Source organism: Brachyistius frenatus, unplaced genomic scaffold, assembly GCF_029030835.1.
Source record: "Brachyistius frenatus isolate BFR_SWC_R1_liver_20210118 unplaced genomic scaffold, ASM2903083v1 Contig_24, whole genome shotgun sequence".
NCBI classification, from domain to species: domain Eukaryota; kingdom Metazoa; phylum Chordata; class Actinopteri; family Embiotocidae; genus Brachyistius; species Brachyistius frenatus.
In genome coordinates this window covers 1,111,661-1,130,466 of record NW_027210623.1, presented here as the reverse complement: position 1 = coordinate 1,130,466, position 18,806 = coordinate 1,111,661, and the positions used below count along the sequence as shown (strand labels likewise).

Genomic DNA, 18,806 nt, shown 5'->3' with positions numbered 1-18,806 from the left:
GAGGCAAGGTGATAAAACCGAAGGGAAGGAGATGGGTTGTATGGTGTGAGGTGGGGGAGGGGTACAAGATAATGTGGGTAAAGCTGCACACATGAGATGAGATGATTTATGGCATTAAGAGAGCATGAAATAGAAATTGGGCAGAGTTTGTGCTCCACTCCAATCCTGGTCTCTATTTTAAAAGACAAAAACATTCAGTCAGTAAGTAATAATGCTTTTGTGTCTTTTTGTTGCACGTAGGTAGAACAAAGAATGATGTATGTTATGCAGTGTACAACACATGATGGTAAGGGTAGCACAGGCTACAACACTCACTGCTCGACAGTCAAACATATTTAGGCCCAATAATGGCAGACTCCCGGGATCTTTCTACACTCAGGTGTAAAGAAACACTGCAAGAACAGGGCCTGTATTTGTTTTAGTTTTTTTATTTATTCAATTATTTATCAGAATTAAAAAAATATTCACTTTTATGCACAAACCCGTGGACGCATCACACACACCCTCATCCCGACTGCACAGAAGATTTATCCAATCACCACAGTTTCAACATTGACAATCAAGATTAGTGTCACCAATTCAGTGTCCGAGTAAAGCTGAAATGTTCCTCGGCTCTTGAGTTGTGCTGTTGCATTCACAAGAGTGGGACGAACGTGAGGTAACAGTGACGTTTGACCACCAAAATGTAATTCGTTTAGTGTCAAGTCCGAATAAACATTTGTGTCACATTTGAAAATGTTCCCTCAATACATTTCTGAGGTATGGAGTTCACAATAATGGGATGGGTGCAAGGTTACAATGACCTTTGACCAAATATAGTGTTTACAAAAATGGAAGAGACTAATAGGATGGATGTGAGGTCACTGTCCTTTGACCTGAAACCACCAAAATCGAATCGGTCTATCTTGAGTCCAAGTGAACGTTTGGACTAAATTTGAAGAAATCCAACAAGGGATTTTTGAGATATGAGCTGAAAAGTGGCACAAAGGCATTAAAATGGTGTTCTGCATATAAAAGGTATCTTAAGTTAGTCAAAAGTAGATTCAAGATGTCTGCAGCGGAGAAACGGACACCTTCTGAGACGTGTTTTAGAGTGACAGAGATATGTTTGATCATTGTGTGATAGAGGTTGGGAGAGTACTGCGTACATGACAACATGAGGTTTATATCCAAAATGCTGCTTTGTGTGTTTGAACTGAGCAACACAAGTCAACCATGTGTCTCTCTGTGCAGGCTGGAACCAGAAAAGTCAAATCTGTGAGGACTTCTGACTGACTTTGATCACAATGTTTTCAGGCCAGCAGCTGGGAAAAAAAAATACTCACAACACCAACACAAGCTGTGATCCGGGATTTTAACACCCCAAAGTTTAAACTATGTTCACTGACATTTACAGTTTACGTTCACGCTGCTTAACCACAAGTGGGACCAACAACAAGGTTTGGACTCATTGACTCGGTCAAACTTAAGCCTGTCACAATTATTTCATAACCTCCTGATCAAAATCATTTTGCATTTACAATCGTTCCCACTCATCTGTAAAAACTTTTATAGTGACATCATCTCATTCAAAATCAGATGTTTTTACAATGATCTGAATGTGTGTGTTGTGTTTGTTGATGTTTTCTTTTCTTTATATGCATTATTAAATAGTAAATACCACTGTGTGGGAAGCACTGAATTTGGTTGTACAGCCATGCAATGACTAATAAAAGCACTGATTGATTGACCTCATTGCACTCACTGCTGTAGTTTAATGGCAGATGGCAGATGAGAGGGAAATTAGTACCACCAATTGTTCAATTCGAGGCGCTTAACTTTTTTTATTTGACCGACCACATTTCAATGAGCCTATATTGAACTAAACTTGATGTACTTAGTAACAAAGCCAAATACTGTAGCAATAAATGACTCCTTCATAAAGTGTATGTGTATTATTAGGATTAGTCTTATACTTTAATAGTGGCATAAAATGAAAAGAGAAAGACAATCAAATTGTTAATTGCAAAAATGAATGGTCAACTCAAAATTCCTGATCATGACAGCCAAAGTCACATTGTGTTATTAAGCCAAGATGACAGTTTATGGATAATGTTTTACTATAGCAAGAAGTCAAGCCTGCATTAGTATCATATCATATATTTAACTCATTAACAAGGCAATTTGTTTTATTTATAAAAAAAAAAATCTCACTGGTTTGAAGACCCCTTTCAAAATGTTGCTGCTTCCGATACTTGCTGCTTATTAAAATGGGGACTGGTCTACAACCACTTGTTGTGCCAACAGTAGTCTCAGCTACGTGTCCTCGCTCGTCATCAAAGACTCCCTCTCAGGTAACACTGCTTTGTTCAGAGTTGTCAGATTAGCAGCTGAGTGGGCATTCAGAAAAACACTCACCACGAGAGACAGCGGCCTCTTCCATGACACCACGCCGATGAGTCCAGAGAGCAGAACCTGGAAAAGACAATCCAAAACAGATGCTGTGAGAGGTGAACGATACTAACAAGTGAATGAAAAAACAACATACTTTTAATGGATTATTTTCCTGTCTCTGAAGAAATAGTCATCATTAGGTTTGATCATCATTCCTGCTGGTAAGAATTAAACTGTTCAAATCAAAGTGATAGTCATCCTCAAAAGGGGGTCGCACTGCAAAACAGATTAAGAACTACTGATGCAGATGACTAGTGTTATTACAACATTGAAAATATGATAAAAAAACAATACTCAAAAAATACAAATGTTAAGATCCAATTAGTAAAAAAGAGAATTCACCTCTCAGACAGTCCACACACCTGAAACACCTGAAACACCTGACACACCAAAACAGACTTTCAACATTTAATTCACTCCTTTAGTTTCTCTGACAAATTGATTCGAAGGAAGATGTTCGGCTGAGTAATACACAGATCAGGCGGGAGTTGTTTTGCAATTCTGCGCCCACCTGCCATCAGATCTGTCACCCATGTTTCGGTTTGGATGTCTTCCTCATCATGCATTCACAGGCTCACTCTCACACATATTATTTTCCTTTTATCAAGAACGTGATGCTGACGTTTGAGGCGCTTAATTACAGAAAACCGAACACTTTTCTAGGGACCATAAATGTCACACCACAGAAGAATTCAAATTTTAAAAGCTATTCGAATGTGTTTACAGCTTCTTAAAAGTGTGACTCACTACCTTCACAACCCCATACAGAGAATTATGCAGTATCTCATTTCATTTGGTTGCTGCTGGTGATTGAAATGAGCTGCAGAGGCTTCTGACAGTCAACAATTTGTTGCCACTGTGACTTCAGGATGTCCTGGTGTTATTTATTTGTTTACTGCTTTAATGGCTGACAGATGTAATATAGTACAAACCCTGCCACACAAGTATTTGTCGCTTAATCAACATCAGTATTTGAGTTTCGCACATTTTTTGGAAACACTGCTCCGTGCACATTTGCAATGTCACCACAAACTTGAGCGGAGAGTGCACATTAAATGTTGCATCGCACTTTTGAGGAACAGAGAGAAGAAGCCTAATCCAACCAGTAGGGATGGTGAGGATTGACGATTGTGTGGTTGCATGCGAGAAACTTGCACGTTTTGAATGCACTGTGAGCGGGCGCGCTGTCATATCAGAGAACCAAAGTGCCATCGTGCCACAGTTTAGCTTATTAGCACTGAATGTTTTCCATTGACAGCATGGATCAGAGTAGGAACATCTTGAGTTGTGCTCTTATCAAATGCCCACAAGGTAAAGGCAAAAATGAGCAATGACATTGTAACAGCTGTACATTTAACCTGTTAAGGCTGTTTTCTGAGTTTTAAGCAGAAATTTGCATCCATCTGTCCATTTTCCTCTTGCAATACACAGGGTGAAAAGTACTAAAACTATAACAAGAAGGTTATATTAAAAGTGTAAAGCAACTCATTTATTGTAATACCCCAGTCAGCCTTCCTTCCAAGAGAAATAGGTCAACAAAACATCAGACTTTAACACAAAAATAGCTGTTCAGTTCCTGCTTTCTGAAAGGATTGGTTTCTTTTAACCTGGTAATCGTTCCTTAACTCAAACTAAATAGTACTTTTGACCCAAACCACCAAAGATGAGATGTCTCTTGAGGGAAGGTAGAAACTTTGTGTTGTTTTGTCTTTTATTTTGGAGAATTTGTTGGAAAAACAGCATCTTGTGTTACTATCATGGTGACTTCATCAGACTGTCTCCACCGACCTTTTGGAGCTGCAGGTATCTCCATTAGTCCTGATTATATTTTAGATTTTGTGCTCCATCTAGCTGGAACCAGTCACCCTGAAGCTTGATGCCTGTGATGAAACAATTCAAGTGATTGTGTTGTGATGTCTGTGTTTATATTATTATTATTGCCATCTGTTATTGATGTGCCTGTGTGATTTCAGTCCTAGTAATTCTACCTCCATCTTTTTAAACGAGATGCCGGATTAATTTAAAATTTGATATGAAATAGCACCTTTTGGATTTCTCAGTACACTTCACTCAGGGTGTACAGTTGCATTTTTCCAATTCGCGCAACTATAGGTGTGAATTTGCGTATCATCGAAATGTGTGTGAACAAAGGGTATTCGTAGCCTCCGGCTCTCTATTCCTCCCTGGTCTCCCTCTCCCTTTCACCCTTCTTCACCCTCCATTGAACACCAACATGCTCTCCCCATTTCCTCCATCATGCTCCACTCCTTCCCTCTCTCCACTCACTTTCTTGATATCCACCTTCTCTCTTTGAATTTTGCCATCTTTCCCTTTTCAATTTCTCCACATATCTCACACCATCTCTGTATTTCTTGCTGCTGCTCTGCGCCCACACAGTCACACTGTTTCTGCACACACACACACACACTCACTTTCTCCACACTCCATCCAGCCTTCTCATTTCTCACTTCTGCTCCATCTTGTTCAACTTTCTAGTCAATCTTCCACTTCTTCACTCACCTTGATACCCACAGGACCTGGCGAATGGGAAGCCAATATTTCATTTGAGAACTGCACACACACACACACACACACACACACACACACACACACACACACACACACACACACACACACACACACACACACACACACACACACACACACACACACACACACACACACACACACACACACACACACACACACACAGTGATCAGATCTAGATCTAGAGCCATTGTGCTAAAGTCTACAGTCTCTTTTACTATTCTATTTTCTTTACGAGGTTGTTCTATTTATGCTGTTTTTACTACTTGCCTTAACTTAGTAAAACTTCATTTTCTGTGTTCTTTTTTGTTTTATTGCTTCCCATCCAATGTCTGTGAAGCAGTAGGGCTGCTACAGTTGTCATTTTACTACTATTCACTGTTTAAGAAATAGAGATACAAAGTGAGAACAGCACAACGCAGTGAATTAAAACAGAAATGTGGCTCAGTTTTTTTTTTTAACATTTAGAACCGAGACAGAAACCATAAAGAGCTGCAGCCACATCCAGTGGACATCACTCTGACTGAATAATGTCTCTGTCGTGTCTGCTCGGCTCATTGCTGGTTTAAACTGCATCAGGAAGCGGAACCTCCTGTTACTGCAGGTAGTATTCCTCCTCTCTACACTGGTGCCAGGCACTGCGACAAGGAGTCCAGAGATGTTGTGTCACTGTTACAAACCTCTCTCTCTCTCTCTCTCTCTCTCTCTCTGCTTGGTGCTGCTCCTGGCAGCTCAGAGTGAATACACTGCACAGTGCCAAGGTTGAACTGAGTTCCCATTATAATGCAGTTCCTGTTTACTTACTACAACTCCTATCAGTGATTTACATGATTATGCAACTCGAGATAGCTTATATTATTACTATACTTCAGGGAATTTAGTTATGTTATTTAAATATATACCAAGACCACTGGACTGCAGGCATGTTGAGACAGACGAGGACATTCAGTGTATCACATTTCACATAAGCCATGGATTTCATGGAGCATGGGTCCGTCAACGCCGCGTTGCTTGCGTCCTATGTGCAGCTTCATTCCTCACCAGGAGCATTTCAGAAGTGAAGTGTTTTCTTTCCAGTTTGTTTTGAACATTTTGATTCTCATCACACTGATGTGGCAGCATGGAGCAGATGATGTTCTTGACCATCACGCGAGTAAGAGAGAAGAAACAGATTCAACATTCAAGCACACCTTTCCCATCAGTCATGTCATATTAATGTTGCTATCAAGAGTGCAATCAAGCATCCAGACGCACACACACTCACACACTGATGGCTGAATGATCACCACCATTGCAGTCCACAATATAACTGAAATGTTTCTTTCTCATTGCCTCATCTGGATTTTTTTCCCCTCATGCCATCCTTCCTGTTCTTCCACTGTGTAATGCATGCTTATGTGCGGCATGTGTACACGTATGAAGGACAACGTGGGTACCTGTGTGTCTTTGTGTGTCTGCGGTTGGAGCGGTGAAATGATGTGAGAGCAGGGACCATGTGATAGCTTTGCTAGCTGTCAGTCACTGGAGGCTTTTCCTCTTGGCTGCTCCCAGAACAGGATTAACATTCAATACTTAGCAGCATTAGTCACTGAAACCTGCAGAGCACACATCCACTAATGTACTGAAAACTTTCTGAGGACATTTTGATAATTCCTGGTATTTTGTCTTAATTTATATATTGCTCAATAAAACATGGGCCAATCAAAACACTCAGTAAAAACAAAGAAAAATGGAGGCGGGGGAAAATAAATGATCAAATAAAATCTTAGGCCTTTAGAAACAGGATTTTTTTTCAAACATGCACTGACCCTGATAATAAGGCAGAGACCCTTCAATACATTGTTTTGAGACCAGACCACAAAACAGCTTTCAGTGTAAGAGCGGTGAAACATGCAGCACAGTATATGAGGTTAAATGATGCTTGAAACTGTTAATGAGAGATATTTAAATAAAATTTGGACACTTTAAACAACTAAAAATGGAGGCAAAATGCTCCTACAAGTAAATACATTCTGGATAAGTTGGAAATTTAAAAAAAAACAAGAAACAAATCTGAAGGAAATCAAGGTTTGGATAATTAATCCATCCATTTTCTACTGCTTATCTGAAGGCAGGTCACTGTGGCAGCAGGTTGACCACGTTAGCCTTGACGTCCCTCCCTCCAGAAACAGTTCCCAGGCCAGATGGGATATATAATCCCACTGGCGTGTTCTGGGTCTTCCCGGAGTCTCCTACTAGTTGGACCTGTCTGGAAAACCTCCAGAGGGAAGTGTCCGGGAGGATCCTGATCAGATGCCCAAACCACCTCAACTCTCTCCTTTCAACGCAAAGGTGCAGCGGCTCAGGTCTGAGCTCCCTGTGGGTGTCGGAGCTCCTTACCCTACCTCTAGGACTGAGCTCCTTACCCTACCTCTAGGACTGAGCTCCTTACCCTAGCTCTAGGACTGAGCTCGGACTGAGCTCCTTACCCTAGCTCTAGGACTGAGCTCCTTACCCTACCTCTAGGACTGAGCTCGGACTGAGCTCCTTACCCTAGCTCTAGGACTGAGCTCCTTACCCTACCTCTAGGACTGAGCTCGGACTGAGCTCCTTACCCTACCTCTAGGACTGAGCTCGGACTGAGCTCCTTACCCTACCTCTAAGACTGAGCTCCTTACCCTACCTCTAGGACTGAGCTCCTTACCCTAGCTCTAGGACTGAGCTCCTTATCCTACCTGAACTCGGCCACCCTGCAGAGGAGACTCAGAAGAGGGTCGGAGCGTGGATCGACTGGTGAATTGAAAGCTTCACATTCCGGCTCAACTCCCTCTTCACCAACACAACCTGCCTTACTGCCAACACTTCACCAAACCGCCTGGAGATAGATCTCCCGCTCCATCTGACCCTCAGTCAGGAACAAAACCCTCACATACTTAAACTCCTTCCCTTGGAGCAGGAAGTCCGTCCCAACCCAAAGGGAACAACCAGCATCCTAATTGGGATTTGGATCCCATTTAAAGACATCTAATCTTTGATAGTAATTAGTAAGCAGAGCAGGATGTTCAGATCATTAAGCATATCAGCTTAAGTGACATACAGCTGGTGGGGAACAACTCTGAAATAACAGATGAAATCGTAAAGTGAGCATTAAACCTGAATTAATATTTAAAACTTCAACTTTTCAGGGCTAATAAAACTATGAGGGCTTTCTGTGTGTCACTGATACACACACAGACACACAAAGTAGTGACAAGTGGAAGGGAGACATAAAAGTGAGGCTTTAGCTTGTCACAGGATCAGAGGAGCCAGTGTCACAACCACAAAATCATGTTTTAGTCTGAAATTTTGACACAGAACTTACACACACACACACACACACACACACACACACACACACACACACACACACACACACACACACACACACACACACACACACACACACACACACACACACACACACACACACACACACACACACACACACACACACACACACACACACACACACATATATGCAGAGATAACATTTAATTTGCAGCCAACAGCCAAGAAGAAAACATTTTTTACAAAAGATAACCACTTGATATTGCCCCTTTAGAGATGAGCAACTTATTGCAGAGTTAGTGTGAAAAGGTTGAACTCTTCACGACAGACGAAAGGACCGTGAGCCCCGCTGGATCTCCAGATGGGAGAAGCCCAGTGAGCGATGCTGCTGCAGCAAATTCCAGCCAAGCGCACATGTAACACATTCACAGCTCGGAAGAACTCAGAGAAGTGTGTTGATATTGGTTATGGAAACAAAAAATTGTCTATTCAGTGAAAAATATCAGGCACATTTGTTTCTATTGTCACATCATGTGTGGAACTTTCTGTCCCAGATGTTAAGTTCTGAGTTCATACTGAGTTACACACGTTTCATTTTGGGTAATGGCTCATGGGAAACCTAAATCTGATAATAGAGTATGTTGCTTCCTTGTATGTTAATTGTTTGCATGTTCTGCTTGTATGTTGTCTGTGATAGACTGGAACGACCTGCAGGGCAGATTCAGGACACAGTGGAGAATATGCATCTCCCAGCTGTTCTGTGAACCCCCGGTGGAGCTTCTGGGGGAAAAGATGTCTGGATGTCTGTACTCTGTTTGTAACCTGACCTTGATACCAATTAGAGAGAAGACGGCAGAAATTTACTGATAAGAAAAAAAATTGACCAAGGAAACAGAAAATATATAAATAAAGAACGGTACTTCTTTGTCTAGTCCGGATAAATTGTTTTCTGTCTTTTAAACATAACCTATCCAGCTGGCTAGACAACACATTAATACTTTAAGATATATATATATATATATATCGTCTTAGATTTTGGAGATTGTAATATTGCGATATGAAATGATTGTTGTCTTTTCCTGGTTTTAAAGGCTGCATTACAGTAAAGTGATGTAATTTTCTGAACGTACCAGACTGTCTAGCTCTTCCATTATTTACCCTCTTAGTCATTATATCCACATTACTGATGGTTATGATGGTGTAAATATTTTGTGAAAGTATATTGATATCAAGGTATTTAGACAAAAATATTGTGATTTTAATTTTGTCCATATCAGCCAGTGGAATCATTTCTGGTACTGAGACTTCAGACGTGTGTGAATTCAAATTAAGTCCATTTTATTCATAAATTCTGATATCACAACTCACACATTTTCCTAATGGAGTTTTATAACATGTCCAGAATTAAACACCGTCTTTCCTCAGACCTTTGATTCACATGTTGAAACAAGCTCCCAGAAAACCCTTTTAACTGGGGAATAATAGGAAGAGAACTCAGGACGAGCAACAGAGGAGGGATCATTCCTCTGGAGCAGAAACATGTGGAATAGATGTTGAAGAATATAAAGCAATACTGAAAAATTACACTGGAAAATCAGTGGCTGTGTAAAGCAGTAGTACATTTCTATGCTGTCATTGTTTCTGTACTGTGATTTTCTATTCAAGTCTTTTTTTGTGTTGTTTCTTTTATCTCCTGGAGAGTAAATATCAAACTTTCAAACCTAAGATCTACTGTGGAGACTGTCTATAATAACCAGGCCAAGGTAGAGGTATTTATGATTCTATATTAATAATGATCGGAAAAAAAGCCACAAGTGCTGAAAATGCTATGAATTCCTCCTCAATCACAGTCTTGACCTATTCTCAATCTTTTATGCACGGCGCCAATCAAAGAAGCCATTACCGAGAGCGAGGGTTTAGAAAGCAGGCCGTTTCTCAAACATCATCAGTGCCAGGACGGTTGGAGCCAGCGCGGTTGCCGTGGTAACCACGAACTGGCCATTTGCCAGGATCCATAATGATTTCCCATCAGCTGCTGCACTGAGAGGAGCAGGGACCCTCGCTGGTTCAGACAGGCTCGTGTTACATTGCACAAGAATCCCCCACAACCTCTTCTGTCACACACAGATATGGTACATGTGTACTGTAGGAACGCTGCGTTACATCCTCACGCTTAACACTGAAGCCAGAATAGACAGACCGCTATCTCCAACACAAACACACTCATAATGCACTTCCTGCCTCTCAGTCAGATCCCCTCCTGCTCTTTCCAGTCAGACATCCCCTTTCATTTTCTTTCACTTTTGACATTGGTCAGATAAGGTCTTTCTACAGTCAAAATCTCTTAGCACATCTGACACAGTGTACAAGTGTGAAAGAGTGTGCGCAGCTGTACGTGGCCTCAGCTGTGTGACAGTGTGCAGAATAGTACTGTTTCTGCCATTAAGTGCAGGCACATGTGAATTTGAAGACTAAAACAGAGCAGAATGTGTTCAGGGAAACCCCTGGTCCTAGCCTTACAGTATTTCATCACTTTATATCATATTTTACTTCCTGTTAGATCAGCCTATATCAATTCCAATTCTTTAATGCCTCTTTTCTAAAAATGTAGCATTATGGTTTAATCATGGTTGTATTCTACGTGCCTGCACTTGATGCTTCTCTCTCCAACCTATTGCTACAGACCTGTCTCCTTGTTGTCTGGTAAAATAACATCCTTTGTGATTCCATCTCATGCACTGTGAATGTTGTGTATCCCATACTAAATATATCTTGTCACTTCTGCACTGCTGGATTTATTGTGTTGGATTCTCTGCACTCGCTTGAATCCTGCACTGCTGCTTAAAGTAGATTCACTGAGGAGCACTTACCAAAGTGTCATTATTTTTTCCATAAAGGCTTCAATCCCCTCAACAATCTCAAAAAGAAACAGGAAAACAAATTTTGCTTTCCAGCAAGAAGGACTTTTGTTTTAATTAGACTTGCATTGGTTTAATGAAGTAGTATTTTATACATTTTTAAACATTTAAACCTAACGTTGTATGCCACAGCAGGTTCACAGAGAGAAGAAGGAATGAAGCCCTAAATGTGGATAAGATAATCTCCTTGTGTTTCACCTTGAAGAACATTTCTTTCTTTGTGAGTGAGAGTGTGTGTGTCTGTGTGTTTGTGCGCTCATCTGTGTATGTGTGGCCGTACATGTCCTCAAATGAAAGACAAATGAAGGTGAGCTGTGGCGTCAGGGGAGCTGAACTCCTAATGCTTGTCTGACAATTTTGCGTGTAACCTTCAACTAACCTTTGTTGGCCACGAACAAGCAGCCCAAAATGTGTGCATTCCCCCACTGTATGCACGCATGTGTATGAGTGTGTCTACGTAGGATCACGTGTGAGCTCTGAGTGTGAGGCACAGAGAGCATGCGAAACACTCTGCAGGGATTTGAAGGTGTTTGATGTTGCTGTGTCCGTATCTCCACAGAACGTCTGCAGTGCAGCCGGTCTGACTGAGGCTCATGCTGACAAAGCTAACAAGCGTGTGCGCTTGGCCCCCTCGTGTTCCCGCTGCTTCAACATCAGCAGCGGTCCACCTCCAGACCCTCTTTTCTTCCCTCTCGTCCGTTTCCTAGTGTCCCCCACCCACCACCTGCTTCTCCTTCCTAACCCCTCCCCCCCATCATGTATATCATCGCTTCACTTCGGAGCAGAGCAGCACCCCACCGCCGTTACCATGGAAACAGTAGAACAACAGCAGGTTGGCTGTTGCTGCTGCCTGGGGGCGTGGCATCACGGCCACCCTTTGCTCCTCTCCCTCCACTCACCGAGGTGTCTGGCATCGCCACTGAACGAGGAGCGTCCATGTGAACGTGCATCAGTCAACATCCCAACCAAACGATAGCCACCAGAGGGGAGAGATATGTTGCTCTTATCAGTGTGCTGCACCACAGCAACGAGACGCTGAACTGCAGTGATGCTCCTGTACAACATTTATAAGCTTTCATTACATAAAGATGCGAGTTTTAACTTCAAATTAGTTTTTGTATGATCCTCAGCCAATAAACAACGAGCCCTGCGTTGCTAAGCAATACACACACGTATTTATTGCTTGCTACTGAAGGTGAAGCTTCAGCGTTTTAAGGTACAATCCCATATCCCATAGAATTGAAGCATGCCTGACAATGCCTGTGTTCAGTAAAGGAAAGGATTCATCACTCCAAGTGCATATTGCACAGCTCATTAGACTAAACCTGAACACAAAAATTGAGGAAAGATGTTACATTCACATCTGCATCTTTTGACAGTCCATACATACATTAGCCATCATTCCCATCATGAACATGAATGTCTTGCCTGACATACCGTGCAGCTTCATGAGAAAGCTGCTCATGCATGACCTCAAAACTTAATGTTATAACTCTGCAAGGGACAATTAAGCACTTGCACAGAGAAAGCAGCATCTGACCAGCGAGGAGGCATTAAAACAATATGGGAGTCTTTTAGAGAAATCACTGTACATCCTGTATCTGTTTTGCACACCAACCACTCAGTATATGAACACTTTCATTCCAGTCACCGCATTCTCATGTGTTAAACGCAGGTAGATACTGTGCAAAGGCTTTTGGTACTCAAAATAAAATAAGGATGAAAATGATATGAATAGTTTTTATTTATCAGTTAATTTAATTAAAAACAGCAGAAAAGCCAAAACTACTAAACATTTAAACCTTTGCACAGTACGATGTCTCTGAAGCCCAGGCTGACTATAATGCCTCGCTCTTTGTTATGATATGATCATTGATCATCTGATTGGTGTTTTTTTCCTGCAGCAAAGCGTTTATCTCAGATACAGTGACTGAAGCGAGAAAGAAGAAAGTGGTGAGGGTGAAAAACTCTTGACCTGTTTCTGTGCATCACAAGCAGCATGAGAACGCAGCAGATCTGATTGGATGTGAGGAAGCTGAGAGAGACGGAGAGTGAGCGGAGAGGAGAGGCTGCTCGCTGACTCTCCGGCTTCTCCTCCTGATTTAGATCACCGTCATGACTCTGTATCTTACACAGGCTTGTCACGTATGCACGGATACAAACACACACGAACATACACGGTTGCACATCGGCTGTCACTTCTCATTTTACAAACACGTCCTTGATGCTGCAACAAATGAGTGTGAAAAACAAAACATACGCCAGTGTCCTGTTAGTAAACTTGTTGAATCCTACAACTGGAAGACATGACAAATTTAAACAGAGAAGTTGCAGCTACTGCAAAAAAAACTAAGAGGATATGGAGTGTGAACAGAGGTTGGGACAGTTTACGAGATCCGCACTCAGTTTTACAAAAGGGTTTCACTATTGGCACATCATGTCCAGTTATGCTGTCAACTTTCATGTCTTCAGTTTGTTCCAGCTCAAAGCAAATGCAGAAGGTGGGGCATAATGATTAATAGGCCACGCCCACACGCACCAATCAGTATGTCACTTCAGAATATGGTTAATGCTTTCCCGCAGTTCATGTTCACCAAAACTGGTGAGATTCGGTCCATCAGGTTTGGAATGTGAAATGCCTAGAAATTAAGATTTGTTTTAATAAATCACGTCCATTTTTATCTATCTAATCTATCGTTGCCAAATTTTATGCACCGACTGAGACATGACCCTTCATCGTACGAACCGAATTTCATGCAAATCCATGCAGCCGATAGCGAGATATACTGTAGATGGTGCAGAGACTTTACAAACTTAACTTTAAATGATGGACAGATGACAGTTTCTCTATTTGCCTTCCTGAAGGTGCAAAGAAAGACGTTTGTAATCTATACTTGACTTTAAGGAGCAATTCAATTTTGCCTCTTCCATTTTGTTATCCATTATGTATAATCAATCTGGTAGCCACAGAAATATCTCTCAAAGGTCACATGGAGCTGTGTGTGGTTTCACAGATGCATATTTTCTGCTGTGTTAATGCAAGAACTTTGTTTTCTTTTTTTGTTTGAATTTAAAATTGAAACTTACAAACTAAACATCCACCTTAACCCTCAGCTGTCATAACTCAGGAGAAAAAGAGCCCAAACTTTTAGCTGTGTGCAGCAGAGAGCGAGCCACACATCCTGTCTGGATACAGCTGCAGTGACAGCAACAGCTGAATCAGACTGTCAGTCCTGTGCTGACGGGATAATCTGGCCCTGCAGCCAACCAGGTTTGACAGGAGTGAGTGGCGGACACACAGCACAGAGAGAGAGAGAGAGAGAGAGAGAGAGAGAGAGAGAGAGAGAGAGAGAGAGAGAGAGAGAGAGAGAGAGAGAGAGAGAGAGAGAGAGAGAGACACACATGGACACTTCCAATCAAAGCTCAGTTTACAGTTCATTTTTATTGATAATGATAATGAAGACATTGATGTGTTGTTTGGTCAGGGGAAGTAGGAGGCACAAATGACTCAATTAGACTTTAACCACATTCTTTGAAAAAGTGGTTGATATCAAAAATCATTTTTGCTGATTTGATATCTGAAGCCAGAAGCAAACGATCGAGTTGTGACCAACCAACTGAAGAAAAAGTGCAGTTTCTGTGATGGGAAGGGCTGGCTGGTCCTTTTAAAATCACATTTACACACACCTCCGAAGTTCAAGATGAGTCAACAAAACATTTCACAGAAAGATAAAACAAAACTTGACCTTTGGGATAGAAAATTTCATCACTTATTTTCATCCGATGAGACATTTGAGTAAAACGTTGCAATAATAAGCATTTAATTCTTAAGTTATGGCCACAAATGTGTTTCAAATCACTTTGAGACTATGAGACCAAGTGAACGCTTGTGCCAAAATTGAGGAAATTACTTAAAGCCGCTCCTGAGATATCGTTTTCATCAGAATGGGACGGACCAACAGCACATAGGCATAACATCTGTAAATGACGAGCGTTGAACTATGTTCTATAAGACCTGAATGAGTTTTCCATCCGCTGCAAACTCCTTATTCTGTGGTGAGTTTGTCTCATCAGATATTTAACTTCTGTTCTCGCTCTGCTGCCACAAAACTCTGCAAATCATTAGAACAAACTAAGAAACCCAACAAACTGTCATTCACAGGGAAGAGGCTGTGCCACGCTTTCAAGTCAAGAGGCAATTAATGTAAAGAAAAAGGCTCTGCAAATGATTGCAGCCACAAGCTTCACTCAGTGCCTTCTAATTTCTCCACCACACACACACACACACACACACACACACACACACACACACACACACACACACACACACACACACACACACACACACACACACACACACACACACACACACACACACACACACACACACACACACACACACACAATGATACATCTCCCTGAAATACACAGACGAGTACAACATGACTTGTCTCGAGTTTATTGAACCAGGTTGTCTGAGCGTAACCAGCCGTGATTTGAGAGAAATTATTTTGGGTGGCACTTATAAGATGGCTGGTGGGTTTCAGATGTTTCACTTTCTGGGCACAATATTCCCACTACAGAGTAAACATATCTAAATGCTGATGACTGCACTGAAATGAGGCAGCTGGCATCCTTTGGTTTGTACAACCACAATTAAAGCTACAGGATTTACTATCACTGTGACTGTGCTTTAATCAGTCAACCGGGCCTTTATGAGCACATGTGCGCTATATTGGTTATACGACATTAGAGGAGGATCAAGAATGCATTGCTTTGACATCAGTGTGAGTGATTCTGCTCATAGCTGATTTTTGTTCTCCTTTATAGAAGATGGTTGTTTTGATATTTTCCAGCCACTGGTAATGTTCTCACTTACATATCAGTCGGGCGCTGTGGTCTGAGGTGAGAGCAGTTCATAGAATATGACCTTACACAAGGTTTGATGGGAGTGGAGCAGACAGGCTGCGGCACCCGCAGACTTTATTGTACAATCTCATCTCCTCACCGAGAATAAAGCAAAGAGCAAGTGATGTAAAGCTCTTACATCAAACACTCACCACCTCGGCTTGACACTTGGATGTAAAACCTTCATCATTTTCTCCTTTGTGGACAACAGCAGCTGTGGTCACCTCAAATCCTGGTCAGTTAGAGCTCAAAAACATCTATAAAGACATCTCAACTAGTCCTGCATCATAATCGATCTTTCTGCTGCTCACTGAATCAAACATAAAGCGCTCATACCAGCGTCCAGGTCTCATCTGTGCAAAGTACTGTCAGAGGCTGTATTCAGTCATTTTGATAAATCTATTGTAGATAGTTGTTTATTTTAAATCAGTGTATTTATCTCAATCAAAAAGGAAATGGATTGAAAAACATGATAAAATTACATGGGCTGGGTTTCTGTCTTTCCTCCTGGCCAAATATTCTGCAGTTTAACTATAAGCCACAGCTGTAGTCCTGCACTACATCAGAAAAATAGAAAAAACTGTAATATGAATGTTAAAGTGGACCAGAAAATAGCTGAACCTGCAGCTCCCCTCAGCTTTACAAACCTTATGGGGTTTGAATTGTTTTTGTTTTTACTCTCACAGTGTTTGTTTGTTTATAGTAAAGAAAAAGCTCCATGAAGCCACTGTAAACCACCTGCTCAGCACCAAGCATTACACAGACCAAAGAAGAGACTCGCTGCGGAGCATTGTGGAGGATTTAGCAGCTGGAAAGCCAGATGTTTCTTTTAGGAGATGGTGGAGACCAAAACAGAGTAAATATTGGACTTACATTAGCCCACTCACATGCAAACAAGAAACTATTTGCAAACAAGCCACTTTAACTAAAAATAATATATGTCAATATTGTGTTTACATCTTTTTTCCACTGGCCCAAAGTGACCTGATGAAATCAGTTACTACAGCTTCATAAGCAGTGTGTAAACATTTAATAAATCATTCATAACACACTAGATGTATGCAGTGACAAAAGACATTCTTAAGTATTTACTATACTCGTTAACAATCGGAACTTTACCATGACGATATATTGTTAAAGATGGGTTTTACTAAATCATTATTTGTCTGCTTATATTATATATTTATCAGCCTTGACTTGTGTCCACAGGAAGAGTTACAGCTGTTGACAAATACACTAATAAACACGGTGTATCTCCTGCTTTATAAAGCATTATAAACCATTTCATAAATGTTTATATTCTGCTTATTAATGCCCAATTGAGGGCCTTAAAGTAAAGTGTTCCCCATTCATTACTTATTAAAGTGGGTGGAAAACCACAACATATACTGATGGAGACTTCCCTGAGCTGCATGCACTCATTAGATTATGTAACCGTGCTGTTCCCTCTTCAGATGTACACCGATTTTGTTTTGTATGCATGTTCTATGCAAATAAAGCTTTTTTTTTTTTAAATTACAGTTATTTTCTCAAGCACATGCATGTATTTATTGGCTCCATGCACATCAGACTGCTACACCCAGACTAATCCACCTAGGAAGTTAGCAGCCCCCAGTCGCCCTCAATGTTTGAAAAACAAGGACACATCAACCATGTCCGAGAATGATCCTTTAAACTGTCCTCAGCAAAAACATTCATATTTTCATTTGTACAGTAGACAGAGAAGAAGGGAAGTACAATTATACATCTTGGAGTACGCTGCCTACATACAGTATATTTACAGCAGTCTTATTTGTTTGAAACAGATGAGTCGGCGGGGTGAGGCACAGAGAACAACCCTGAACTCAGCATGAGTTGACTCCGTTATATCAGACTTAAGGAGGATGTGGAAGGATGTTGGTTTGGTTTTTGGTTTTGTCCCTGAGTGGGAAAATCCAAACCATAAAACTGAAATGATTTTGAGGCTCCAGACATTAATATGAAATTACTGTCATCTAATTGAACCCACAAAGTAGAGAGGAACATTTTTAGGAACAGGGTTTATAGCAGTTAACTCTGCTTTGGGGGGGATGTGAGATGTTTGCTCTGCCCTCTCATTACTAGAATAATTGTACGACAACACCTAAGAAAAGCATGCGCAACATTAATGAGCACATTCATCATTTCATCAATGAAAGCATAAACAAAAGCGCAACGCTGAGCTCACTGAGGATTACCATCGTGGCCAAGTGCAATTTTCACAATGCGACAATAATTACTGCTTAAGTGTGATTATGCAAGCTTACACATCTGTGAAGATTGCAGCTGAAACCAGATGAGCAACTTCACTGTGTAACCTCATCCACGCTGCTTTCTGAGACTTCATGAGATCTTATTTCTGAAATCACTGTAATCTAAAGGCCTGTAAAATGTGATTTGTATATGAATGTGATTTCCAATGTCCTCTGAGAATAATTGGGAGATTTTACCCTTGTGCTAAGGTTTTAATTTTTAAAAAAGTTAAGTAAAATTCATTCAAAAAATCTGCTAAATCATATTGCTTTGAGAACACCCCAAAGTCATAATCCCTTTCCAAGTAATGTGATTTATCGTTTCTCCTCTGGGGCTATTTTCTTATCTCAAAAAGATGCAAAAGAAACATTTGGCAAACTCTCCATATGTCTGCGAACGTTCTCTCTCCTCCTACATATGTAC

General features: G+C 41.0%; 1 protein-coding gene across 2 annotated transcripts in view; it reads right to left on the bottom strand.

Moving 5' to 3' along the window:
• fam189a1 (family with sequence similarity 189 member A1) overlaps positions 1-18,806 on the bottom strand; it is an 87,758-nt gene that overhangs the window by 45,350 nt on the left and 23,602 nt on the right. For both annotated transcript variants that reach the window (XM_069697651.1, XM_069697652.1), the window contains exon 2: positions 2,398-2,454. In XM_069697651.1, the coding sequence (XP_069553752.1) occupies positions 2,398-2,454 (57 nt within the window). The remainder of the gene's footprint in view (positions 1-2,397; positions 2,455-18,806) is intronic.